The sequence below is a fragment of the Takifugu rubripes genome, chromosome 3 (genome assembly GCF_901000725.2).
Source record: "Takifugu rubripes chromosome 3, fTakRub1.2, whole genome shotgun sequence".
Lineage (NCBI taxonomy): Eukaryota > Metazoa > Chordata > Actinopteri > Tetraodontiformes > Tetraodontidae > Takifugu > Takifugu rubripes.
In genome coordinates, this window is record NC_042287.1 from 2,745,666 (window position 1) to 2,771,362 (window position 25,697).

General features: G+C 44.1%; 3 protein-coding genes, 2 long non-coding RNA genes and 12 other non-coding genes across 21 annotated transcripts; 3 read left to right on the forward strand and 14 right to left on the reverse strand.

The window, feature by feature from the left end:
* Positions 1 to 87: 87 nt before the first annotated feature.
* LOC115249205 (uncharacterized) lies at positions 88 to 1,535 on the reverse strand. The gene is made up of 2 exons (XM_029834156.1): positions 1,196 to 1,535; positions 88 to 941 (listed from the first exon to the last, which is right to left on the reverse strand). Exons 1-2 carry the CDS (start codon positions 1,418 to 1,420, stop codon positions 273 to 275), a joined length of 894 nt encoding a protein of 297 aa, XP_029690016.1. The 5' UTR covers positions 1,421 to 1,535; the 3' UTR covers positions 88 to 272.
* Positions 433 to 5,990, forward strand: LOC115249206 (uncharacterized). Its single transcript, XR_003887916.1, has 5 exons — positions 433 to 544; positions 3,319 to 3,467; positions 4,725 to 4,890; positions 5,572 to 5,737; positions 5,817 to 5,990. It is a non-coding gene; the product is annotated as an uncharacterized lncRNA (long non-coding RNA).
* A 741-nt stretch (positions 5,991 to 6,731) lies between these two features.
* LOC115249065 (uncharacterized) lies at positions 6,732 to 13,517 on the reverse strand. 3 transcript variants are annotated; one of them, XR_003887772.1, is made up of 4 exons: positions 13,135 to 13,517; positions 8,012 to 8,155; positions 7,092 to 7,525; positions 6,732 to 6,998 (listed from the first exon to the last, which is right to left on the reverse strand). It is a non-coding gene; the product is annotated as an uncharacterized lncRNA (long non-coding RNA). The 3 variants fall into 3 exon arrangements; XR_003887773.1 differs by having other exon boundaries at positions 13,131 to 13,147; XR_003887771.1 differs by lacking the exon at positions 13,135 to 13,517 and having other exon boundaries at positions 8,012 to 8,160.
* LOC115249055 (protein SOGA1-like) lies at positions 7,094 to 8,815 on the forward strand. Its single transcript, XM_029833276.1, has 2 exons — positions 7,094 to 7,535; positions 8,041 to 8,815. Exons 1-2 carry the CDS (start codon positions 7,095 to 7,097, stop codon positions 8,185 to 8,187), a joined length of 588 nt encoding a protein of 195 aa, XP_029689136.1. The 5' UTR covers position 7,094; the 3' UTR covers positions 8,188 to 8,815.
* On the reverse strand, positions 11,966 to 12,156 carry LOC115249369 (U2 spliceosomal RNA). The gene has a single exon (XR_003888070.1). It is a non-coding gene; the product is annotated as a U2 spliceosomal RNA (small nuclear RNA).
* Positions 13,518 to 13,921: 404 nt separating the features above from the next.
* On the forward strand, positions 13,922 to 15,301 carry LOC115249061 (general transcription factor IIH subunit 5-like). Of its 3 annotated transcripts, none has more exons than XM_029833295.1 (3): positions 13,922 to 14,028; positions 14,857 to 14,938; positions 15,102 to 15,301. In XM_029833295.1, exons 2-3 carry the CDS (start codon positions 14,904 to 14,906, stop codon positions 15,280 to 15,282), a joined length of 216 nt encoding a protein of 71 aa, XP_029689155.1. In that variant the 5' UTR covers positions 13,922 to 14,028; positions 14,857 to 14,903; the 3' UTR covers positions 15,283 to 15,301. The 3 variants fall into 3 exon arrangements, with proteins under 3 accessions (XP_029689155.1, XP_029689154.1, XP_029689153.1); XM_029833294.1 differs by having other exon boundaries at positions 14,028 to 14,113; XM_029833293.1 differs by lacking the exon at positions 13,922 to 14,028 and adding an exon at positions 14,035 to 14,761.
* Positions 15,302 to 16,532: 1,231 nt separating this feature from the next.
* On the reverse strand, positions 16,533 to 16,696 carry LOC115249360 (U1 spliceosomal RNA). Its single transcript, XR_003888062.1, has one exon. It is a non-coding gene; the product is annotated as a U1 spliceosomal RNA (small nuclear RNA).
* Positions 16,697 to 17,379: 683 nt separating this feature from the next.
* Positions 17,380 to 17,543, reverse strand: LOC115249346 (U1 spliceosomal RNA). Its single transcript, XR_003888048.1, has one exon. It is a non-coding gene; the product is annotated as a U1 spliceosomal RNA (small nuclear RNA).
* A 683-nt stretch (positions 17,544 to 18,226) lies between these two features.
* LOC115249371 (U1 spliceosomal RNA) lies at positions 18,227 to 18,390 on the reverse strand. Its single transcript, XR_003888072.1, has one exon. It is a non-coding gene; the product is annotated as a U1 spliceosomal RNA (small nuclear RNA).
* Positions 18,391 to 19,073: 683 nt separating this feature from the next.
* LOC115249382 (U1 spliceosomal RNA) lies at positions 19,074 to 19,237 on the reverse strand. The gene has a single exon (XR_003888081.1). It is a non-coding gene; the product is annotated as a U1 spliceosomal RNA (small nuclear RNA).
* Positions 19,238 to 19,920: 683 nt separating this feature from the next.
* LOC115249393 (U1 spliceosomal RNA) lies at positions 19,921 to 20,084 on the reverse strand. The gene has a single exon (XR_003888092.1). It is a non-coding gene; the product is annotated as a U1 spliceosomal RNA (small nuclear RNA).
* Positions 20,085 to 20,767: 683 nt separating this feature from the next.
* LOC115249405 (U1 spliceosomal RNA) lies at positions 20,768 to 20,931 on the reverse strand. The gene has a single exon (XR_003888104.1). It is a non-coding gene; the product is annotated as a U1 spliceosomal RNA (small nuclear RNA).
* Positions 20,932 to 21,614: 683 nt separating this feature from the next.
* On the reverse strand, positions 21,615 to 21,778 carry LOC115249416 (U1 spliceosomal RNA). The gene has a single exon (XR_003888115.1). It is a non-coding gene; the product is annotated as a U1 spliceosomal RNA (small nuclear RNA).
* A 683-nt stretch (positions 21,779 to 22,461) lies between these two features.
* Positions 22,462 to 22,625, reverse strand: LOC115249341 (U1 spliceosomal RNA). Its single transcript, XR_003888043.1, has one exon. It is a non-coding gene; the product is annotated as a U1 spliceosomal RNA (small nuclear RNA).
* Positions 22,626 to 23,308: 683 nt separating this feature from the next.
* Positions 23,309 to 23,472, reverse strand: LOC115249421 (U1 spliceosomal RNA). Its single transcript, XR_003888120.1, has one exon. It is a non-coding gene; the product is annotated as a U1 spliceosomal RNA (small nuclear RNA).
* Positions 23,473 to 24,155: 683 nt separating this feature from the next.
* Positions 24,156 to 24,319, reverse strand: LOC115249422 (U1 spliceosomal RNA). Its single transcript, XR_003888121.1, has one exon. It is a non-coding gene; the product is annotated as a U1 spliceosomal RNA (small nuclear RNA).
* Positions 24,320 to 25,003: 684 nt separating this feature from the next.
* On the reverse strand, positions 25,004 to 25,167 carry LOC115249423 (U1 spliceosomal RNA). The gene has a single exon (XR_003888122.1). It is a non-coding gene; the product is annotated as a U1 spliceosomal RNA (small nuclear RNA).
* Between the last annotated feature and the right edge of the window lie 530 nt (positions 25,168 to 25,697).

A 25,697-nucleotide genomic window follows, 5' to 3' on the forward strand; every position in this document is an offset into this window, starting at 1 on the left:
AAATGTGGTTTAGGTGTGATGACAAGTGTTGTACATTTGACCTCATATAATGTATATGTGTAAGATTGATTGGAAAAGACAAGATTCACATTTACAGAATGACTTCTTTATTGGCAAACATTGACATTGCAGTGCGTAAAGAAAAAAAAAAAGACAGCACTGCACATAACAAAGGTGAAATACAATACGTAAGTAAACATAGGTCAAAAATATAAACATAGGTCATACAGTAGGTAAACAAAAAAATATGAACAACTCCCCAAATTCTAATCTCAATCCTGATCTTCAGCTTCTTCCCGTTCCTGTCTGTTAGGCCACAAATTCTCATCCACGTCACACCTGATGTCCTCCCGTGCAAGGCAGCGTGGATAGTATCTTCTTGCATGCCTAATCCATGCTCTGCAGGAATCTGCAGTAATGTCTTGGCATGCTGCATCCATTGCAGCCAGAAGGGTCACTTGTGTGTGTGGCTCTCGGACATACACCTTCCACCTCCAGGCTGAGAAAAATTCCTCAATAGGGTTGAGGAATGGGGAGTATGGTGGTAAGAACTCCATCACCATTCTGTTATGGTTTGCGTACCACTGCCTTACTAGGTTTGACTTGTGGAAGCTTACATTGTCCCATATTATGGCATATTTGGGCTGGGCCATATTCTCGGCTGGGCCACCTAGGATATGATCCCTGTACAAAGTGTCTAGGAATGCTATTAGACGTTCAGAGTTGTATGGACCCATCAGTGGAATGTGTGTCAGCACACCGTTATCTGATATTGCGGCACACATAGTTATGTTGCCACCCCTTTGGCCTGGCACATCAATGGTGGCTCGATGTCCAATAAGGTTTCGACCCCGTCTTCTGCGCTTTGTCAGATTGAAGCCAGCCTCGTCCATGTAAATGAAGTGACAGGGTGGCTCACTAGCTTCCAGTTCCATCATGCGCTAAATACAGAAGACAAAATGTTATTTTTGGAATTACTGCATTACATGCATTTGCAAAAGAAGTTAGATCAAACGTATATGACATATTGCATCTTCTTTTCTACAGCCATAGCATATGTGCAAATGCCACACTTACAGTAGTGTAGTGTACATCTTTACATTACATTGCATTTGGCAGACACCTTTTACTGTAAACCCAAAGCGACTTACAAGCGAGGACATATCTATATATGGTTTTGGAATAAAAGTTGTACCTGGACAAAGTGGTAGCGCAGCTCCTTCACCCTCTCACCATTTCTTTCAAATGGGACAGTGTATAGCTGTTTCATGCGCATGTGTTGTTTTTTTAGCACTCTATCAATGGTAGAGATACTGACTGTTTGGATGTTTGCAAATGTGTCGTTGTCCTGCAAAATAGTAGTCTGTATCTCTCTTAGTGTAATGGCGTTGTTTTCCACAACAATGTTGCAGATAGCCATCTCCTGCTGTGGTGTGAAAATCCGCCCTCTACCACCCCTGTGTACTTGTCTTGCAGTCCTATGTGGGAAATAGAAATGTCAACCAAAACAAATTTGAGGAAGACACAATGGCATTGTATAGAGTATCAGTGGAATAGGCTACTGTAATTTTGTATGGGGCATTACTGTATTGACATGTAAATACAGTAAACTCCATGTAATTTAGCACATACTGTTAGATTACACACCTGTTCTCTCTGCGGAAAGTTTGAATAATTGAGGACACAGTTGTTCTGCCAACATTTGGCTGCACCCTTCTCCCCGCTTCAGCCGTAGTCAGCCCATGATTCAAAACATGGTCTACAAGTGTTGCTCTGATTTCATCAGGAACACGCATGTGTCCGCCTCTTCTGCCTCTTCCTCTTCCTACTCCTCCACCACGCAGCCTCACCCCTCTTCCTCTCCTTCTTCTTGGCTGTTGTCCTTCCATTGTCAGACATTGTAACTTTCTATTGTGCTCTGGTTACCTATATACTCCCCAGTAGATTGTTCATGAGATGCTCCCTTGAGCTCATTCAGAAAACTGTCGATCATTGGTTGATCAACTCTTTTCATTAGAGAAAGTCTAGATTCACCTGGGAGGAATGTACCAATTTAGATCATATTTACAGACAAATGTCTTATGGAAATGTATATATGCTTGACATGTTATGATGGCTTGGTAAATCATTTTGCATGTGAAGACTTATATGATGAACTATAGCCTAAATGTTTTGGGGAAAGAGACTATTTGATAGATTCCTATAACAAAGCATTTTGATTAGCATGACAAAAGCAATTGATAATGTACGAAAAAACTGAGAATTGTACACAATCATTTGCATGGATGGACAAAAGCATTTGCAATTTGTTCAATGCAACGAGAAACTGCCTTTTTCATCTGCACAAATGGCATGATGATGTGACAATTGAACAAGAACTTTTGAGAATTTCAATTCTGATGTGAGAAATGTACCAAACCAATTGAGAAAAACTGTAACTCAATGCAGAAGAGAGCGGGGAAAATGCCTCAGAACTGACAAACGCTTCATGGTTAACTCGTTTCTCTGTCACCGGGTAAGCTAAAATTATGAAATTTGACACGGTTATATTTCAAAGTCTTGTGGTTCTAACATGCTCAGACTCCATATATTTGGACGGTGTTAAGCAGTCAAAAACGGCTTTTGACTACGGGTGGTCCTGATCGCGAATCTGTGTGTGGGGTGGAGGGGTGGAGCAGCTCACAGCCTGTGGGTATGGGAGGGGCTGCCTGTGTGTGTCACATTAATTGGGAAAATAACACTATTTCAAATGGCAGCTTTCAAATTTCCCATTGTACGTGAATCCACCGCCACTTCAATTGATACAGTCCCACCCTTGCGCTTCACATAAGTACGCATCTCCTACATCGCATTGCTCGTTTTAATTACTTTCACTACTGCTAAATGAACTAATTCCAGCTAAAGCTTCACAATCACAATATTCTTTGTCTCAGTGTAAAGAATTGACTGCTTCTGTGTTATTTTCATTACATTGTTCTTGTGGTCCACGTTGCTAATATCTGGTAATGCTGCCGTAATTGATATTAATTAATTAAGATCTGCATGTGACTCCAAATGGCTAATAATCGGTATTCTCAGGTGGCTGCTAATATTGGCTCATTCGAAAATCGAGTCTTGTCTTTTGTGTCCATACACACAATTCGATTGCACCTTTCTGATCTGTGACCTTTTGTAATTTCAGGGATCCCCTACTTCTCTGTTGCAGAGATCTTTCCTCTGCACCCCTGAGAATTTTTTCCCAATTGTGAAAATGTTTTTGCAACAATAACATTCTCATGGTGTCTTTCCTTGTATTTCTCTCCCTTGTGGACACACCAGAGTGACAACGGGGTAATGCCGATCCTGACACACCTGCTGTCGATCGCTGCCACCAGGTTCCTGAGCAGAAGCCCCAGGATCACATAATAGAAAAGAACTTCAATTACGTTCCTCAGTGTTTTAGATATTCTCTAAAACAATTGTTTTCGGTAAGCACTCTTTTTTTTTTAACCAGTTATAATTAATTTCATTGGGCCAGATTCACCAATATGTTCTTACGAATCTTCTTAGATTCTTTCTTAAGTTGTCCTTAAGAAGTTTTTTAAGAAAACCCTACGTCGGATTCATCAACGCGTTCGTAAGCCCCAGAATTGTTCGCAGCTGTGTTCTTAGATTGATGAATGCCATCTGTTCGTAAGTTGAGAGCGCGTGCCAGGTGAGTCTAATTAACATACGATTAGCATAAGTCACCGCCCACTAATGCCCATAAAAGGAACTGCAGCAGGACCCTGTAGACAGAGCAAAAAAGCAGCCAAATGCCCAAAGCGAAATGCCCAAAGCTTGCCTCTCCACGCCTGATTTCTGACGCCGTGTTGAACAATCAAGAAAGGATGGCTAACACGCTTGATAAAATTGCCTCAACCCTGATGAGTATAGCCAACACGCTTAAAGAAATCAACGAGAATGTAAAAAAAATAAGAATGTAAAAAAAATAAACGTGTAAAAGCTGTGCTCGGATTGTGACAATAATGCATTTTATTCACAAACGGGCAATTAATCGCGCTCGAACGTGAACCGCGTGCCTGCAGTCTGGCCCCATCATTGCGTCAGGACGCACATCCTCACGGGGTTGTGGCTCTGTGTCCAAACACATCCAGCGCCCCTTTAACATGCCGATGGTGCGTTCAATGGTGGAGCGACTGCGCGCATGCATCTGATTGAATAAAACTCCTGTGGAGTCTGAGGGTTGGTCAGTGGTGTCAACAACCAGGGAGCCAGGGCATATCCTCGATCCCCTAATAAAATAAATCAAGATAAAATCAAATAAAAAGACAGTTTTGGCATGGTTTCCAATTTGGTTGATTAATGTTAAGTCATTGGCACATTTACGTAATTTTAAAATTCTCCGTAAATCACCAAAAATAGGAAATAAACAAATAAATAAATAAATATGACAGAATTATCATTGTAATATTGAATTTTATTGAACTGCACAAGAGAAGAAAACACAACCATGCCAACATGTCGGCACTGAAATGTGCGCAAGAGTACTCCTGAGTGTTCGTAGGATTTGTTCTTACCTACGAATAAATCCAGGATAAGAAGAAATTGGTGAATGCCACAATCTTCGTCAACTGTTCGTAAGTGGGACTTAAGAACAAATTTGTTCGTAAGAACGCTTCGTGAATCTGGCCCATTGTTCCTGATTGATTATCTTTGTATTAAATCACTAATTCCAATGGCAGGCAAATCCAACAGATGACAAAAATGAAATGAAGGACGCAGGGCTCTTTATGATCTCCTTAAGAAATGATTCCACTTTGATGATCGTCTGAGAATCTCTCATGAGAAAGCCCTGCAGCATGACTTTATAACAATGGGGCACCTGAGAACAGTGGAGAGCAAAGACTAGTGAGTGACATTATTTCTATTTGATATCAGTGAGGTTATAGGTTTTTGAAACATTTAAAGAGACATATCAAACCACACAGCACAGTGAACTCCCACTACATAGCTGATTCTCCTGAGTACTGTGTATCATTAATTAGATGTAATATTTGTACCAGTTAAAGCCTTCTGGTCATTAGCATTAAAATTAAGTTTGAAACTTGTAAAAATTAATTGGGCCAATAACATGCAAATGTTTGTACAAAAATCAAGGAGTATATTTTGTTATTGTACACTTTTTAATTTACACATTGGGCCTCATTCACGAACCGTTCTTACGAGCAAATTTGTTCTTAAGTCCCATTTACGAATATTTTACGAAGATTGTGGCATTCATGATTTTCTTCTCATCCCGGATTTATGTGTCGGTAAGAACAAATCCTACGAACACTCAGGAGTACTCTTACGCACATTTCAGTGCCGACATGTTGGCATGGTTGTGTTTTCTTCTCTTGTGCAGTTCAATAAAATTCAATATTACAATGATAATTATGTCATATTTATTTATTTATTTCCTATTTTTGGTGATTTACGGAGAATTTTAAAATTACGTAAATGTGCCAATGACTTAACATTAATCAACAAAATTGGAAACCATGCCAAAACTGTCTTTTTATTTGATTTTATCTTGATTTATTTTATTAGGGGATCGAGGATATGCTCTGGTTGTTGACACCACTGACCAACCCTCAGACTCCACGGGAAATTTTATTCAATCAGATGCATGCGCGCACGCACCATCGGCATTTTAAAGGGGCGCTGGATGTGTTTGGACACAGCAGGTGGCAAATTGCTGTACAAACCGGAGAAGGTAACTATTTATTTTTGTTATAAAATCTGCTTAGATTACGTTTATTCATCTAATTTATGACTCTCCCTCACCATTACAGGTCTGTGGGATAATCATGGCCTGCTGTGTCCTGCACAACATCGCTATGAAGCGTGGTGTCCCTCTTCCCCCTCAGCCACAACCCCGTGAGGATGTGCGTCCTGACGCAATGATGGGGCCAGACTGCAGGCACGCGGTTCACGTTCGAGTGCAATTAATTGCCCGTTTGTGAATAAACTGCATTATTGTCACAATTTCAGTCTAACAGTCTTGATTCACTTCAAAAAGAAAAAATAAGAGAGACCGGTTTCAGAGCACAGCTTTTACACGTTTATTTTTTTTACATTCTTATTTTTTTACATTCTCATTGATTTCTTTAATTGTGTTGGCTATAGTCATCAGGGTTGAGGCAATTTTATCAAGCGTGTTAGCCATCCTTTCTTGATTGTTCAACACGGTGTCAGAAATCAGGTGTGGAGAGGCAAGCTTTGGGCATTTTGCTGCTTTTTGCTCTGTCTACAGGGCCCTGCTGCAGTTCCTTTTATGGGCATTAGTGGGTGGTGACTTATGCTAATAGTATGTTAATTAGATTCACCTGGCACACACTCTCAACTTACAAGTAGATGGCATTCATCAATCTAAGAACACAGCTGCGAACAATTCTGAGGCTTACGAACGCGATGATGAATCTGACGTAGGGTTTTCTTAAGGAACTTCTTAAGAACAACTTAAGAAAGAATCTAAGAAGATTCTTAAGAACATATTGGTGAATAAGGCCCATTGTGTTTTTTGCAGCTTGAAAATGTGTGAAAAAATGAACAGGTTGGCGTTCACAGAAGTTTCAGCTGATAATTCAAATGAGAAGAGAAACGAAAAGAACTTATTTGAATCAGAAATAAGAAGGTCTTCTCAGAAAGAGGCGAAGACTTTGTTACGAACGGTTGTAGCAGGACCCGAAAGTAGGCAGCACACAGTGGCAGATTGTCTTCCGAGAAACTTTATTGAAGATCACAGGAATGTATTTAACTCAAAAGAGGTGGAGACCGCGATTAGTTCTAAATCCAAGCTCTACCTCCAGGGACCGCAGCCTGTGGAACCTACAGCAAAGAACCATGGGTGGGGGTGGGGGCTCCGCCTGGGCTCGCTCCACCACCACCAGAGACAGCCCTGTCCTCAGCGGTCTCACCGACGGCCTGTCCAGCCTCTTCAGTGTGGTGGAACACTCAGGAAGCACAGAGTCGCTCTGGAGGGTCGATGGAGGTGAAAAGATTTTGGTTGACAAATAAGCAAATACTAAATCCTAAACGCGATTCCAGCATTGTTCTTATCCTCTCACCATATGTTTTTAACCTCAGGAGCCAGCCAGGGGGCTAGTCCAGCACGGCAGCCTCCTGCTGCGGGAAAACCCTCCGTTGCTGCAGTCTGTGGACCCGAGACCGGCTCTCAGAGGTACGGAGGTCTCGTCCAAGAGTTCTTTAGGAATGTATGCAGCAGCCGTACCCAGGAAGGAGTGGCCCTGCCTGGGGAGAGGGTGCGGAGAGACTCTCTCGTGGGTCTGGCGGGTGGGTTTGGCGGCGGCAGCAGTGAGGCCAAACCAGAGTGCGTGGCGTTAGGAGTCGGAGGCCACAGGGCGCTGGTGTGTTTGGCTGGGAACAATGACAACGTGACCAGGATCGTGAATAGGAGATTCATGAGACAGACTGTTGGGGAGGAGATGGTCAGCATCATGGGAGGAGGGAAGGAAATGAACAGCACAGGAGCCGCGGGATCCTGGACAGAGGTAGGAGACCTGGGAATGTAGTTCCATCTCTTGGAATGACCTCATCTGAAGCTGTCAGCTCAGTGTTTAGATGAAAATCAAATATTTGTTTCTACGTGTGAGGATGAGGAAATGCAGCCCAACAACCTGCATTCAGTTTCTTTTGTATTCCTGCTTTCTGATGCAACTTTATGAACAAATTCAGGAGGAAAAAAAAGTCAAAATTCTGATGTTTAAGAGAATCTTGAATCTCAAGTCATTTCACATACACAAGCATATTAGAAGTGCAGTTTTACTTTTCACATTCTTCAGTCATTGTCAGACTGCACACTTTTTACTGTGTGCGGAACACCAACAGGCCCACAACAGCATAGATGACTTACTGCTGTAGTCTTAGTGAAATCTAATATATATTTTTTAATTTTTATAATTTACAAGCTAAATCCTGTACTTAAGCTTCAGCTAAATTACTTTTGTACTGTCAGTGACAAACCCACGTCTTTTTAATTGCTGTTCCATTTCCCAGGATGCACCTTGCGACTGTGTTGGCCAGTCTTCCTGCGCCGCCCAGCCATCAAGAACTGTGGCTCGCCTCTCGCTCGGACAGTGCAAGCACCGCACGCCAGACTCTGCGGCAGCACCTGAGGAAAAGACGGAAACATGCAATGACTGATGACAATTCCACTGCCACATTTAACACATGCACACGCACACACACACTGTACATCGAAGCAGACCTTCCTCCCCTCACAGCAGTGACACCAACAACCTGCCTCACACTGCCACACATAACACAGACGGATAACACATGCACGCACATCCCAGGTAATCTTGCCGTAGCCTTTGACCGTACCATTCTCATACCGAGGGCAAAACCACATCTGGAGTTACCAGAAGCTACCAGCACGATCCGTCACTCCCCCATTGAAGATGCAAACAGAAAGAACCACGACTACTTCAGATATCGATGAAGTCAACATGCAACCATGGTGTCGAATGTGAAACCTGTTTAAACACGTTGGGATTAGCATGAACTCTTAATAGATATGTAACATTTTTAGAAATGGGACATTAGCTGTGGCATATGAACCGGTCGATCTCAGTTTGTATCTATGACAGCATGCAGAATGTTGGAGACTGAGAGATATTCTGCCACCGATGTCAATATTCACTCTGAAAACGAAAAAAAAAAAGCCTGTGTGCAGAGTCCCTCAGGCACTGGATATTCACACTGCTCTCCCAAACTAGAACTGTATTACATTTACGGTTAAATACGTCCTCCACAACGGTGTATAAAACAACCTTGTTTAGTTGTTTCGATAACAACAACCCGATCATCATCAGAAACTCAAGGTGTCCACCCACCATTGATGATCAGCAACCATCTCCGGCGTGTGTGTCGCATCACTGACGAGGCTACAGGATGAACTTTTTGCACATTTTCAACATGTAGCATTCCAAATACATCACGCAACGGTTCCATCAACGCCACACAGCCGCTAGGTTCACGTGTAAAGACGCCTCTCGGTGAGACAAGTCACTCAGATTTGATAGACACACAAACAACAATTACACGTTGACAAGTCTTTTAGGTTGTTTTTTTTACCGCAACTGTGTTGTTGTCATTCCACTTAATCCACTGAAATTTAAAGTGCCTGCCAGATTCTGGTCCACTTACTCCAAAACTGGGCTCACACGAAGCCACAGAGATGAACGCAGTCGAGCTTTTCTTAAATGGGCCATTTGTTTTTATGCTTTCAAGCTGATATATAAGGCAATGGTTTTTTTTTATTATATTGTTTTTTCGGGGGGGTTTTGGAAAGTAAATTATTTTTGTTTTTTTATTATACGGATGTTTTTGCTGGAAAAAATAAGCCTGTTGTTTCTGTTGTATTTCATCATGGGGTGCTACTCTGCAACATTCGCTCCGGACCTGCCTGCTTTATCCAGGCCTTTGACCCATTTAGCTGTTTGAAAATGGCCTTTTTTCACTGGCCAGTTCTCCTCCCCAGTCCATGACTCAGCAGGTTTAAATCAGGTAATACAGTGAAAGGATGTTTGTGCTTGCTAAATGACCCAGTGGGGAAAAGCCGCAGTTTGAACGCTGCTGCGTGGCTCCAGTCCAGGCCTCACTGGTGCTGGAAACCCAACTGGAACTGAGTCTTTAACCAGTTGACAGGTCGCATCATTTAACCTTTCTGTCTGGAAGATTCCTGAAGGTGTCAGTCAGATTTTGCACTATTTAAAACAGTTTCATGCTTCTAGTAAACTGACACTGGTGGTAATTACTGGAATAGTTAATCACAGTAATAAACGTGTCACTGATGAACTACAAATGATCCTGTCCAAAACAGTCAAAGCAAACTGCCAACAATATTTTGATGCTACTGGAACTCGCTAACAAAGATACAAACCAGTTTTTAGTTTCCGTGTGGCCACTCGGTCACACACACAACATCAGTGATCTGTTAGCAGCTATATAGACTATCAACCTAAGGCACTCCAACCCAGCTGAAAACCGTAATAGATAACATGTTTATACAGTTATAATGAAATACACTCCTTAAAAAGCACCACAAAAGAAGATAAATTCTCTCACAGTGCACATAAACCTTTCTAGTTCCCTGATGTCACAGTTACATTGGAGCGAGAGGTCATCTATCATCGTAAAATAATGCATCATTGAAGCCAACACAGTACAAGATTCCATTAAAAGTTGAAAATGCAACATGTAAATAAAAGAAGCACAAACCTGGTGCAGTGCAGACAGACCAACACACGGGCCTTTTGTATGACACTTCAATCTTTTGGTTTTTAGCGAAATCCTACTGGGATTCTCCAATGACTGTCCTCACTGACCACTCTGTCTTATAAACACTTACTATTTATTTCCACATGGGGCACATCAGGAAATACACAAGACTAATGTTTCCCTTCTGAACATTACCTTGTGCCTTTGAACTACAACTGATTTAAGTCATTATTTTGTAATGCGTCCGGCTTGTTAATTACGACGGTGATGCCAAAACCCTGACTCATTGTTTCTGAGGTGAAGACGTCTGTCATCAAGGGTTTCCAGCTGCGCTGTAAAAAAGTGTCACAACCCAGCAGAGCTCAGAATTTGTGTCTGACGAATACAACACATGCAAATGGTTGAAATTTGGGACCATGTTTGTTTTTTGTGGGGGGGGTTGTTCCGCCAGGTTTTGTACAGTTGAATTGAAGTAGTTTTATTTGGTGTTTTGGATGGGTAACACTCCCAGTTAAAGCCTGTGTTTCCTCCAATTTGCATTTTTTTCCTTTGCTCATTTGCATTTGCGAGTAGGATCTGAATTATGGTGGAATTAGCTTTAGACTGAGATCATTTCCAGGTCAGTTCTATCCCTGCCTCTCTTGTCTTCTCATGTACTGGTCCACCCTCAGGTTATAACGTAAGTATGCGACATTGCAGCTGTGGCTGCACCCACACTGCAGAGTGAAGGCTGGCGGGTTACCGCACAAACATCTCTTGACCAGATTACACCAGCATGTCCAAAAGAGAGTGACTGTGGATGATGCTGAGCTAAGCAAGCTGGGGATTCCTATACTAAAAATCAACAGTAAATCCACTGCACACTTTATCTTAATCTTAATCAGGCGATAGGCGGCCTTGTCAGCCGTCCATGTGACCGACCAAGGCCAATCAGAGCATCGTGCAATGCAGTCAACCTCCAGCACTGGAGCTACCTCTCGAAAGACCACACACTAGTCGACCTCAGGTCACTCCAGCTCTGGCAGGGACCAGGAAACTGACATGCCGACACAGTCACACAGATGCGTCCCCTTTTTTACCACCTCAACCACCGACCTAGACTACCTCCTAGTCACACAGTTACATCCCCCTCTCCTCCCCCACAGCCAGAACCACCATCACTCGCACCATCCCAGACCAAAGGTCGCAAAGGTACTTTTGTGTCCATACACACAATTCGATTGCACCTTTCTGATCTGTGACCTTTTGTAATTTCAGGGATCCCCTACTTCTCTGTTGCAGAGATCTTTCCTCTGCACCCCTGAGAATTTTTTCCCAATTGTGAAAATGTTTTTGCAACAATAACATTCTCATGGTGTCTTTCCTTGTATTTCTCTCCCTTGTGGACACACCAGAGTGACAACGGGGGAATGCCGATCCTGACACACCTGCTGTCAATTTCAAGACACCACACATATCTCTTTGTACAATTACACCTCTTCCACCTGGATAACTTGTGTTATAATTTGAAACAAACATACTCCTTCAGGCCATTAGAGTTGTGACATTCATGACCAAAGTAAAGTGTTTGTTCTATATGCATGGAAGAGGATTTGAGTAACAACAGTGTCTCAAGCCACTTTAGAAACTAACCTAAACATCTGAGAGATGTTATATATCTAACAAGGCAAGCCAAGTTATTTAACTTTCCACATATTAAGGGGGGTGCACCGTTCCTGGAGATACTGCAATACCAGGTCGATGCGTGGAGTGGACGGAGCAAGCCCCTATTCCATCTCCCTGTTCCAAAAATCAATTTAATATATGGTCCCCGGGTAGGGGACGTATCAGATATTAAACTGATAAGAACAGATACTACACTTGATCTTAGCCAAAAGGCCGAGAAGCGATACCACAGAACTGGTGAAGGGAGGGGCTCATTCCGGTGACTATGACTTTTACGCGTGGGTTTTGCATTTTTAAAAGATGTGGGAACATTACATGTGAGAAAATTACACTAAATATTCACCGCTATCGTTAGCAAAGATACACAGCCTAGCGCTGCGTTAGAAACACCAAAAAACGAGGATCCTAAACGCCGCGTTGTGCATTTCCGATCACGTGGTGTACGTCTGTCCAATGGGCAGCCGTATCATACGATTTGTTTAAAATTCTAGTTGTGCGTTAATTGGTCGCTAAACTGTTTAATCCGTTAAGTTATTTGATAAATATAGACCGATCCAGCTGTGCCATTTATTTTTCGCACGTTAATGTTTTTAAAAATACAAATTAAACATGACCACATTTTCGAGCAATAACAGAACTATGTCTCCCTCTGCTGGGCGCGACCAACATAACGGGGGAAGGGAAGGCAGAAAAAATGCGAGACAATTATAAGGCCAACAAATCATTCATCGGCAGCATTTCCATTCCAGTGATTTCCCCAGTTTTTACAAAATAATGCATTTCATGCAACGGAACCAATTGTAACAATTTAGTAGGAACTTTCTATAATGCAATAAAATAAGGCTCATTGCGTAAACTTCATTGTGAATTCGAACTTCGACTGGGTATTTTGACTCACACGAAGTTAATTTTTGCAAAGTTAACTTTGCTTGCAGGGTCAACTTCAAAATGATTTGCATCAATGCAAGTGTTTTTATATTAGGTAAAAAATATTTGTTTTAGGTCTTCCTAACGCAACGCCCTCGTAATGTCCGTAAGCCCAAGGTTCGCTCTTTAGCTAACAAAAGAAAGCGGAATAACTTGACACCTTTTCACAAAATCGTGAAATTTCCTAATAACATTTGCTAACTTCAAATAGCACCAGCTTATAACGCTAAATGACACTACTGGGAAGTATTTAAAGAGACGCGTTTACTTACTTACCATTTCTACGTGAGTTGGCGAGAGTCACGTCGTTCCTGGCCTAATGTTGTTCCTTTAACCCAACAGTGGGGGCGCTGCTGTGCTGTCGGCGGCTTCCGTGATCACAAGGCGGGGTGTAGTGTTTATTACTGACATTAACTATTTTAATTGCATCTTCGTCTTTTTCCTACCACACGCAAAAATTTCGACGAGCTGTTGACGAGAATGAATATGGCAATGAATATTCATCTGTGTTTCAGAAAGCGCTCTGTCTCCCTCTGCTGAAACAAATAGAACGCACCACATCCAAATAAGCTAAGAATAAAAGTAGAAAATAAGACAGGTTTTAATTTAACTGAACCACTATATGAAGGAGTTTAACATGGTACACTTGCACATATTTTATGCTATGTTATATACAGACTCCCAATTGATCAATTAAGTCAAACAGGCTGCTGTAATTGAGATCATCATCTTGACTATTTTCAGAAACCTAGAGCCTGATCTTCAACCAAGCAGGGCTGACAAGAGGAAAATGTTTATTTTAATTTGGAACATGGAAACCAAAACACTTCATTAACAATCAGATGTGAAGGGGAGTTACAACAGTTAAAACAAGATTGAGTAACATAAGTCACTTTATGATCAAAACCCCTTGTCAAGATCAAGAAATAAATTGATTCATTTTGGTCGAAAATGATATTATAACTGTTGGCAGGTTCAAGGGAAAAAAATAATTAATTATGTAGAGTGCAGGCAAATCAATTGTTCGCTTTCAGATCTTGCGTATTTCCGATCCTAGTTGTTAATTTTCTAACCAGTAGAGGGCGATAACAGAGAAGACCGCTCTTAAAGTGCCGAAATATTCAAATAAGAACAAAAGGGAGTTCCGGGGGAACCACGGCAAGTTATCAGGTCTGTATGAGATGGATAAATATTGTCATTTCTGCTTTAACCGTGTGAACACTTAAAGTTTTACTTTGTGGTAATGTGAAACCCCGTAAGCCCCCCCAAACATTGAAAAATAATAACGTGTAAATGTTTTCGCTCAGGTTTTAAAGAAGTTATCTGTTGTAGAAACAGAATGATTTTGTTCTTTTACTTGTTTTTTTGTCACAGGAATATTGAAATAGTGCAACGTTTTGCCTTGACGTTAACAGAATTTGGCTTTATTAGCAGTGACGATTGTCGACGATCACACAAAAGTCATTGTTATGATTAATTGATTTATTATACTGGTTTCAAAAAACTGCATGGAATTACATCAGAAACGGGGTGCATAGTGCGTCTGTCTCCCAGTAATTACGGACTCATCTTCAGGTCCATGCCAATAATTGGCTTATGTTCCTGTTTAGATAAGTCCCAGCCTCATGAAAACTAGTTCTGTTTTTGAGTCTGGATCTGGTCTTCTGACACAAACTTCAGAAGTACTTCACTGGTGTGTGGGAGGGAACCAGCACCAATGGTGACATCTTGACCACTGAAATCAATATTAGGAGTAATATTAGGAGTACATATTTTCTTCCAGCCAAAACTCCTTGTCCCGAGGCACAACCCCTGTCCATGCCTGCACACTATAACAATCCTGTGTCAGACTTTAAATATATGAGCTAAAATACCAAGGGTCAAAGGAAAGTTGCCATGTTGTGTGAGTTCATTGCCATTGGCCTTTCACTTTGTTTCTGTTGTGAAAACCCATAAAAAATTCCTTTAATTAGAGCTTTGTGCACTTTTTATCTGCAGGTTTTGACCACTTCAGTTTCCATCCACTCATCTGTGTAGCAGTAAACATGGTTAACGTGCACAAAGGTGTTCTTCTTGGATGGCGAGTCCAACTTTATACTGCCAGCATACATTAGTTTATTTTATAACTACATTGTAAGTTTTTCAAAAAGAAAATGTAGGGGGGCCTTTTAAAAGCGCAACATTATTATTGTCCTTATGTGAAAACATTCTTTTCTTTTCTCTCCTATGTTCAATGGGACCAGTGATCCTGCTATGAAAGAGTTCCTCCTCCACCTGGATGAGACTATGGCCCTCGGGAGGAAGTTTATCCTCAAAGACCTTGATGAAACTCACCTTTTTATATTAGCAGAGGTGGTTCAGACTCTGCAGGAGAGAGTTGGCGAGTTGATGGACCAGAATTCCTTTCCTATCACACAAAAATAAACTTTTTTTCCCACAATAATCTTGTCCTCATGAATTATTGGAAAATCTAAATTGCTCATTCGGTTTTCCTACATTTAATGGCAATTTTAACTCTTTTTTTCGACCCTTTTCTACATCAGTAACTTAGAATGAACCCCCCAACCGCTCAGAACTGAAGACACCTTTCAGATGACACAAAATGTCTTCCTGTTGCTGTCAATAGACCAGTTTACCCATTGCTAGACAGCCATTAGACATTATTTACTAGGACTGTGCTTGTAAGCTGCTGTTAAATACACGGCCCAGTTAGGGGACTTACTGAAGAAAGTACAAACTCAGGTGATCCGGTTAATTGTCTACACATCATTCACTGAATCGATGTTTAATGTTGACAGAATGGTTACACATACAGGTATATGATGCTGGTAATAATAAAATGCACTTTTGCATATTCTGTACAGAACATTCACCCACAACTACCATAATTATTGATAAGAGAACAGCAGTTTAATTCAAATCAATTTTTTATTTATATAGCGTCTTTTACAATCAAAATTATTTCTAGGTGCTTTACAGAATCCCAGGGCCTGACCCCCAACAGGCAGCAGTGGCAAGGAAAACCTCCCCTTTAACAGGAAGAAACTGGTGAATTTCTTCTGATGGTAGCCCAGATGTGTTGATGAGGAAGGAATCTTCACAGACACCGAATTGGTTTGAAGAGATGTTTATTGGAGAGAAATGTCAGGCATCAATCGGACACTGCCTCCAGCATCTTTCACAGTTCATTTTGAATTTCTGAGTCCATTCGAACATAGTTGTCAAAAGCGGCGTCTGGATCTGATCGCCAGGCATCACTACATCAATCCAATGAATATCATTGCCTTGGCACAGGTCAATGACAAAGTACAGAAACAAAACATCACACCCAAATACAACACCATGAAAAGGAAACAAACCAATACCCCATTTTTCTCCTAAACTAATTGTCCAATGATAAGATTAACGATTGTAAAATTGTGCAAGTTCTTTTTTTGTCCTGACACCCGTGGTAAAGTTGCTGGTAGAATCGGTATCATCTGAAGGCAGGGTTGTACTGAACAGGTGTCACAGATGGAGATTGATATGATTGAAGTGGTATTTAGTTTGATTGCATTTGTGGTGTCTGATCAGATTGACTTTGCTTTGACAATGCACTGCTGTTTGCATTGAAGCCGGTGCCAAGCAAACACATGCATCCTGTGTAACACTAAACATTTTATTGGACAAAATATCAGGGGAGAGCGCGTACGCAGTCCCCCACTAACAGAAATTATGCAGTCGAGATTCCCACATTTGGGGAATTCGCAAGGGTCAGTACTGCCTCAGTGCAATGGCAGAGCCTCGCCCTGGGTGAACCACCTTCCTGATCATGGTGTCTCCCCTGCCAGGTAAGTATGAGTTGCTGGCCTCACAGTTGAGCCTGCAGTCCTTGCCAACTGGCTTCTTGCTGACGGTGCTGGCAGTCAAAGCCTCCAAAGTACCACAGCTCAAGTACGCTTCAATAGTCACAGATTAGCAACATGTTGATGCTATGCGATGCATTTTCTCCAGATTCAGGTTATGCTTTACTCGGTGACATTTGACTCTTTACAATCACACCCTGGCACGTTCCCTCTCCAGAATAAAGCTGAAATGTCCATTCTATGCCCGTTATTTTTCAAACAAATGGAACCGTTCAAGCACACGCGCTGTGTTTAACAAGATGCCTTTCGCGCAAGAAGGTACAAAAAGGACAACACGCACGTGTCTCTCCTAACCCTGTTAACAACCATGTCCACTTTCTTTGTTTAGTCTTGCTGTCCTTTACAGTTACTGCCACCCCATGGCCTGGAGTGGAAGTAAATGGTCTGTTGGGCACTATTGCATTGCACGCTTCCCACTCCGAGCAGGAAAGACACCCATAAAACACAGATTTTGCCATCGGCGCCAAGTTGCGTTTGACGGCACTACGCTTACATACAGACGCACGGAACACTCGCGCTCGGCTGCTTTGACAATGCACTGCTGTTTGCATTGAAGCCGGTGCCAAGCAAACACATGCATCCTGTGTAACACTAAACATTTTATTGGACAAAATATCAGGGGAGAGCGCGTACGCAGTCCCCCACTAACAGAAATTATGCAGTCGAGATTCCCACATTTGGGGAATTCGCAAGGGTCAGTACTGCCTCAGTGCAATGGCGGAGCCTCGCCCTGGGTGAACCACCTTCCTGATCATGGTGTCTCCCCTGCCAGGTAAGTATGAGTTGCTGGCCTCACAGTTGAGCCCGCAGTCCTTGCCAACTGGCTTCTTGCTGACGGTGCTGGCAGTCAAAGCCTCCAAAGTACCACAGCTCAAGTACGCTTCAATAGTCACAGATTAGCAACATGTTGATGCTATGCGATACATTTTCTCCAAATTCAGGTTATGCTTTACTCGGTGACATTTGACTCTTTACAATCACACCCTGGCACGTTCCCTCTCCAGAATAAAGCTGAAATGTCCATTCTATGCCCGTTATTTTTCAAACAAATGGAACCGTTCAAGCACACGCGCTGTGTTTAACAAGATGCCTTTCGCGCAAGAAGGTACAAAAAGGACAACACGCACGTGTCTCTCCTAACCCTGTTAACAACCATGTCCACTTTCTTTGTTTAGTCTTGCTGTCCTTTACAGTTACTGCCACCCCATGGCCTGGAGTGGAAGTAAATGGTCTGTTGGGCACTATTGCATTGCACGCTTCCCACTCCGAGCAGGAAAGACACCCATAAAACACAGATTTTGCCATCGGCGCCAAGTTGCGTTTGACGGCACTACGCTTACATACAGACGCACGGAACGCTCGCGCTCGGCTGCTTTGACAATGCACTGCTGTTTGCATTGAAGCCGGTGCCAAGCAAACACATGCATCCTGTGTAACACTAAACATTTTATTGGACAAAATATCAGGGGAGAGCGCGTACGCAGTCCCCCACTAACAGAAATTATGCAGTCGAGATTCCCACATTTGGGGAATTCGCAAGGGTCAGTACTGCCTCAGTGCAATGGCAGAGCCTCGCCCTGGGTGAACCACCTTCCTGATCATGGTGTCTCCCCTGCCAGGTAAGTATGAGTTGCTGGCCTCACAGTTGAGCCCGCAGTCCTTGCCAACTGGCTTCTTGCTGACGGTGCTGGCAGTCAAAGCCTCCAAAGTACCACAGCTCAAGTACGCTTCAATAGTCACAGATTAGCAACATGTTGATGCTATGCGATGCATTTTCTCCAAATTCAGGTTATGCTTTACTCGGTGACATTTGACTCTTTACAATCGCACCCTGGCACGTTCCCTCTCCAGAATAAAGCTGAAATGTCCATTCTATGCCCGTTATTTTTCAAACAAATGGAACCGTTCAAGCACACGCGCTGTGTTTAACAAGATGCCTTTCGCGCAAGAAGGTACAAAAAGGACAACACGCACGTGTCTCTCCTAACCCTGTTAACAACCATGTCCACTTTCTTTGTTTAGTCTTGCTGTCCTTTACAGTTACTGCCACCCCATGGCCTGGAGTGGAAGTAAATGGTCTGTTGGGCACTATTGCATTGCACGCTTCCCACTCCGAGCAGGAAAGACACCCATAAAACACAGATTTTGCCATCGGCGCCAAGTTGCGTTTGACGGCACTACGCTTACATACAGACGCACGGAACGCTCGCGCTCGGCTGCTTTGACAATGCACTGCTGTTTGCATTGAAGCCGGTGCCAAGCAAACACATGCATCCTGTGTAACACTAAACATTTTATTGGACAAAATATCAGGGGAGAGCGCGTACGCAGTCCCCCACTAACAGAAATTATGCAGTCGAGATTCCCACATTTGGGGAATTCGCAAGGGTCAGTACTGCCTCAGTGCAATGGCAGAGCCTCGCCCTGGGTGAACCACCTTCCTGATCATGGTGTCTCCCCTGCCAGGTAAGTATGAGTTGCTGGCCTCACAGTTGAGCCCGCAGTCCTTGCCAACTGGCTTCTTGCTGACGGTGCTGGCAGTCAAAGCCTCCAAAGTACCACAGCTCAAGTACGCTTCAATAGCCACAGATTAGCAACATGTTGATGCTATGCGATACATTTTCTCCAAATTCAGGTTATGCTTTACTCGGTGACATTTGACTCTTTACAATCACACCCTGGCACGTTCCCTCTCCAGAATAAAGCTGAAATGTCCATTCTATGCCCGTTATTTTTCAAACAAATGGAACCGTTCAAGCACACGCGCTGTGTTTAACAAGATGCCTTTCGCGCAAGAAGGTACAAAAAGGACAACACGCACGTGTCTCTCCTAACCCTGTTAACAACCATGTCCACTTTCTTTGTTTAGTCTTGCTGTCCTTTACAGTTACTGCCACCCCATGGCCTGGAGTGGAAGTAAATGGGCTGTTGGGCACTATTGCATTGCACGCTTCCCACTCCGAGCAGGAAAGACACCCATAAAACACAGATTTTGCCATCGGCGCCAAGTTGCGTTTGACGGCACTACGCTTACATACAGACGCACGGAACGCTCGCGCTCGGCTGCTTTGACAATGCACTGCTGTTTGCATTGAAGCCGGTGCCAAGCAAACACATGCATCCTGTGTAACACTAAACATTTTATTGGACAAAATATCAGGGGAGAGCGCGTACGCAGTCCCCCACTAACAGAAATTATGCAGTCGAGATTCCCACATTTGGGGAATTCGCAAGGGTCAGTACTGCCTCAGTGCAATGGCAGAGCCTCGCCCTGGGTGAACCACCTTCCTGATCATGGTGTCTCCCCTGCCAGGTAAGTATGAGTTGCTGGCCTCACAGTTGAGCCCGCAGTCCTTGCCAACTGGCTTCTTGCTGACGGTGCTGGCAGTCAAAGCCTCCAAAGTACCACAGCTCAAGTACGCTTCAATAGTCACAGATTAGCAACATGTTGATGCTATGCGATACATTTTCTCCAAATTCAGGTTATGCTTTACTCGGTGACATTTGACTCTTTACAATCACACCCTGGCACGTTCCCTCTCCAGAATAAAGCTGAAATGTCCATTCTATGCCCGTTATTTTTCAAACAAATGGAACCGTTCAAGCACACGCGCTGTGTTTAACAAGATGCCTTTCGCGCAAGAAGGTACAAAAAGGACAACACGCACGTGTCTCTCCTAACCCTGTTAACAACCATGTCCACTTTCTTTGTTTAGTCTTGCTGTCCTTTACAGTTACTGCCACCCCATGGCCTGGAGTGGAAGTAAATGGGCTGTTGGGCACTATTGCATTGCACGCTTCCCACTCCGAGCAGGAAAGACACCCATAAAACACAGATTTTGCCATCGGCGCCAAGTTGCGTTTGACGGCACTACGCTTACATACAGACGCACGGAACGCTCGCGCTCGGCTGCTTTGACAATGCACTGCTGTTTGCATTGAAGCCGGTGCCAAGCAAACACATGCATCCTGTGTAACACTAAACATTTTATTGGACAAAATATCAGGGGAGAGCGCGTACGCAGTCCCCCACTAACAGAAATTATGCAGTCGAGATTCCCACATTTGGGGAATTCGCAAGGGTCAGTACTGCCTCAGTGCAATGGCAGAGCCTCGCCCTGGGTGAACCACCTTCCTGATCATGGTGTCTCCCCTGCCAGGTAAGTATGAGTTGCTGGCCTCACAGTTGAGCCCGCAGTCCTTGCCAACTGGCTTCTTGCTGACGGTGCTGGCAGTCAAAGCCTCCAAAGTACCACAGCTCAAGTACGCTTCAATAGCCACAGATTAGCAACATGTTGATGCTATGCGATACATTTTCTCCAGATTCAGGTTATGCTTTACTCGGTGACATTTGACTCTTTACAATCACACCCTGGCACGTTCCCTCTCCAGAATAAAGCTGAAATGTCCATTCTATGCCCGTTATTTTTCAAACAAATGGAACCGTTCAAGCACACGCGCTGTGTTTAACAAGATGCCTTTCGCGCAAGAAGGTACAAAAAGGACAACACGCACGTGTCTCTCCTAACCCTGTTAACAACCATGTCCACTTTCTTTGTTTAGTCTTGCTGTCCTTTACAGTTACTGCCACCCCATGGCCTGGAGTGGAAGTAAATGGTCTGTTGGGCACTATTGCATTGCACGCTTCCCACTCCGAGCAGGAAAGACACCCATAAAACACAGATTTTGCCATCGGCGCCAAGTTGCGTTTGACGGCACTACGCTTACATACAGACGCACGGAACGCTCGCGCTCGGCTGCTTTGACAATGCACTGCTGTTTGCATTGAAGCCGGTGCCAAGCAAACACATGCATCCTGTGTAACACTAAACATTTTATTGGACAAAATATCAGGGGAGAGCGCGTACGCAGTCCCCCACTAACAGAAATTATGCAGTCGAGATTCCCACATTTGGGGAATTCGCAAGGGTCAGTACTGCCTCAGTGCAATGGCAGAGCCTCGCCCTGGGTGAACCACCTTCCTGATCATGGTGTCTCCCCTGCCAGGTAAGTATGAGTTGCTGGCCTCACAGTTGAGCCCGCAGTCCTTGCCAACTGGCTTCTTGCTGACGGTGCTGGCAGTCAAAGCCTCCAAAGTACCACAGCTCAAGTACGCTTCAATAGTCACAGATTAGCAACATGTTGATGCTATGCGATACATTTTCTCCAAATTCAGGTTATGCTTTACTCGGTGACATTTGACTCTTTACAATCACACCCTGGCACGTTCCCTCTCCAGAATAAAGCTGAAATGTCCATTCTATGCCCGTTATTTTTCAAACAAATGGAACCGTTCAAGCACACGCGCTGTGTTTAACAAGATGCCTTTCGCGCAAGAAGGTACAAAAAGGACAACACGCACGTGTCTCTCCTAACCCTGTTAACAACCATGTCCACTTTCTTTGTTTAGTCTTGCTGTCCTTTACAGTTACTGCCACCCCATGGCCTGGAGTGGAAGTAAATGGGCTGTTGGGCACTATTGCATTGCACGCTTCCCACTCCGAGCAGGAAAGACACCCATAAAACACAGATTTTGCCATCGGCGCCAAGTTGCGTTTGACGGCACTACGCTTACATACAGACGCACGGAACGCTCGCGCTCGGCTGCTTTGACAATGCACTGCTGTTTGCATTGAAGCCGGTGCCAAGCAAACACATGCATCCTGTGTAACACTAAACATTTTATTGGACAAAATATCAGGGGAGAGCGCGTACGCAGTCCCCCACTAACAGAAATTATGCAGTCGAGATTCCCACATTTGGGGAATTCGCAAGGGTCAGTACTGCCTCAGTGCAAGGGCAGAGCCTCGCCCTGGGTGAACCACCTTCCTGATCATGGTGTCTCCCCTGCCAGGTAAGTATGAGTTGCTGGCCTCACAGTTGAGCCCGCAGTCCTTGCCAACTGGCTTCTTGCTGACGGTGCTGGCAGTCAAAGCCTCCAAAGTACCACAGCTCAAGTACGCTTCAATAGTCACAGATTAGCAACATGTTGATGCTATGCGATACATTTTCTCCAGATTCAGGTTATGCTTTACTCGGTGACATTTGACTCTTTACAATCACACCCTGGCACGTTCCCTCTCCAGAATAAAGCTGAAATGTCCATTCTATGCCCGTTATTTTTCAAACAAATGGAACCGTTCAAGCACACGCGCTGTGTTTAACAAGATGCCTTTCGCGCAAGAAGGTACAAAAAGGACAACACGCACGTGTCTCTCCTAACCCTGTTAACAACCATGTCCACTTTCTTTGTTTAGTCTTGCTGTCCTTTACAGTTACTGCCACCCCATGGCCTGGAGTGGAAGTAAATGGTCTGTTGGGCACTATTGCATTGCACGCTTCCCACTCCGAGCAGGAAAGACACCCATAAAACACAGATTTTGCCATCGGCGCCAAGTTGCGTTTGACGGCACTACGCTTACATACAGACGCACGGAACGCTCGCGCTCGGCTGCTTTGACAATGCACTGCTGTTTGCATTGAAGCCGGTGCCAAGCAAACACATGCATCCTGTGTAACACTAAACATTTTATTGGACAAAATATCAGGGGAGAGCGCGTACGCAGTCCCCCACTAACAGAAATTATGCAGTCGAGATTCCCACATTTGGGGAATTCGCAAGGGTCAGTACTGCCTCAGTGCAATGGCAGAGCCTCGCCCTGGGTGAACCACCTTCCTGATCATGGTGTCTCCCCTGCCAGGTAAGTATGAGTTGCTGGCCTCACAGTTGAGCCCGCAGTCCTTGCCAACTGGCTTCTTGCTGACGGTGCTGGCAGTCAAAGCCTCCAAAGTACCACAGCTCAAGTACGCTTCAATAGTCACAGATTAGCAACATGTTGATGCTATGCGATACATTTTCTCCAGATTCAGGTTATGCTTTACTCGGTGACATTTGACTCTTTACAATCACACCCTGGCACGTTCCCTCTCCAGAATAAAGCTGAAATGTCCATTCTATGCCCGTTATTTTTCAAACAAATGGAACCGTTCAAGCACACGCGCTGTGTTTAACAAGATGCCTTTCGCGCAAGAAGGTACAAAAAGGACAACACGCACGTGTCTCTCCTAACCCTGTTAACAACCATGTCCACTTTCTTTGTTTAGTCTTGCTGTCCTTTACAGTTACTGCCACCCCATGGCCTGGAGTGGAAGTAAATGGGCTGTTGGGCACTATTGCATTGCACGCTTCCCACTCCGAGCAGGAAAGACACCCATAAAACACAGATTTTGCCATCGGCGCCAAGTTGCGTTTGACGGCACTACGCTTACATACAGACGCACGGAACGCTCGCGCTCGGCTGCTTTGACAATGCACTGCTGTTTGCATTGAAGCCGGTGCCAAGCAAACACATGCATCCTGTGTAACACTAAACATTTTATTGGACAAAATATCAGGGGAGAGCGCGTACGCAGTCCCCCACTAACAGAAATTATGCAGTCGAGATTCCCACATTTGGGGAATTCGCAAGGGTCAGTACTGCCTCAGTGCAATGGCAGAGCCTCGCCCTGGGTGAACCACCTTCCTGATCATGGTGTCTCCCCTGCCAGGTAAGTATGAGTTGCTGGCCTCACAGTTGAGCCCGCAGTCCTTGCCAACTGGCTTCTTGCTGACGGTGCTGGCAGTCAAAGCCTCCAAAGTACCACAGCTCAAGTACGCTTCAATAGTCACAGATTAGCAACATGTTGATGCTATGCGATGACATTTTCTCCAGATTCAGGTTATGCTTTACTCGGTGACATTTGACTCTTTACAATCACACCCTGGCACGTTCCCTCTCCAGAATAAAGCTGAAATGTCCATTCTATGCCCGTTATTTTTCAAACAAATGGAACCGTTCAAGCACACGCGCTGTGTTTAACAAGATGCCTTTCGCGCAAGAAGGTACAAAAAGGACAACACGCACGTGTCTCTCCTAACCCTGTTAACAACCATGTCCACTTTCTTTGTTTAGTCTTGCTGTCCTTTACAGTTACTGCCACCCCATGGCCTGGAGTGGAAGTAAATGGGCTGTTGGGCACTATTGCATTGCACGCTTCCCACTCCGAGCAGGAAAGACACCCATAAAACACAGATTTTGCCATCGGCGCCAAGTTGCGTTTGACGGCACTACGCTTACATACAGACGCACGGAACGCTCGCGCTCGGCTGCTTTGACAATGCACTGCTGTTTGCATTGAAGCCGGTGCCAAGCAAACACATGCATCCTGTGTAACACTAAACATTTTATTGGACAAAATATCAGGGGAGAGCGCGTACGCAGTCCCCCACTAACAGAAATTATGCAGTCGAGATTCCCACATTTGGGGAATTCGCAAGGGTCAGTACTGCCTCAGTGCAATGGCAGAGCCTCGCCCTGGGTGAACCACCTTCCTGATCATGGTGTCTCCCCTGCCAGGTAAGTATGAGTTGCTGGCCTCACAGTTGAGCCCGCAGTCCTTGCCAACTGGCTTCTTGCTGACGGTGCTGGCAGTCAAAGCCTCCAAAGTACCACAGCTCAAGTACGCTTCAATAGTCACAGATTAGCAACATGTTGATGCTATGCGATGCATTTTCTCCAAATTCAGGTTATGCTTTACTAGGTGACATTTGACTCTTTACAATCACACCCTGGCACGTTCCCTCTCCAGAATAAAGCTGAAATGTCCATTCTATGCCCGTTATTTTTCAAACAAATGGAACCGTTCAAGCACACGCGCTGTGTTTAACAAGATGCCTTTCGCGCAAGAAGGTACAAAAAGGACAACACGCACGTGTCTCTCCTAACCCTGTTAACAACCATGTCCACTTTCTTTGTTTAGTCTTGCTGTCCTTTACAGTTACTGCCACCCCATGGCCTGGAGTGGAAGTAAATGGGCTGTTGGGCACTATTGCATTGCACGCTTCCCACTCCGAGCAGGAAAGACACCCATAAAACACAGATTTTGCCATCGGCG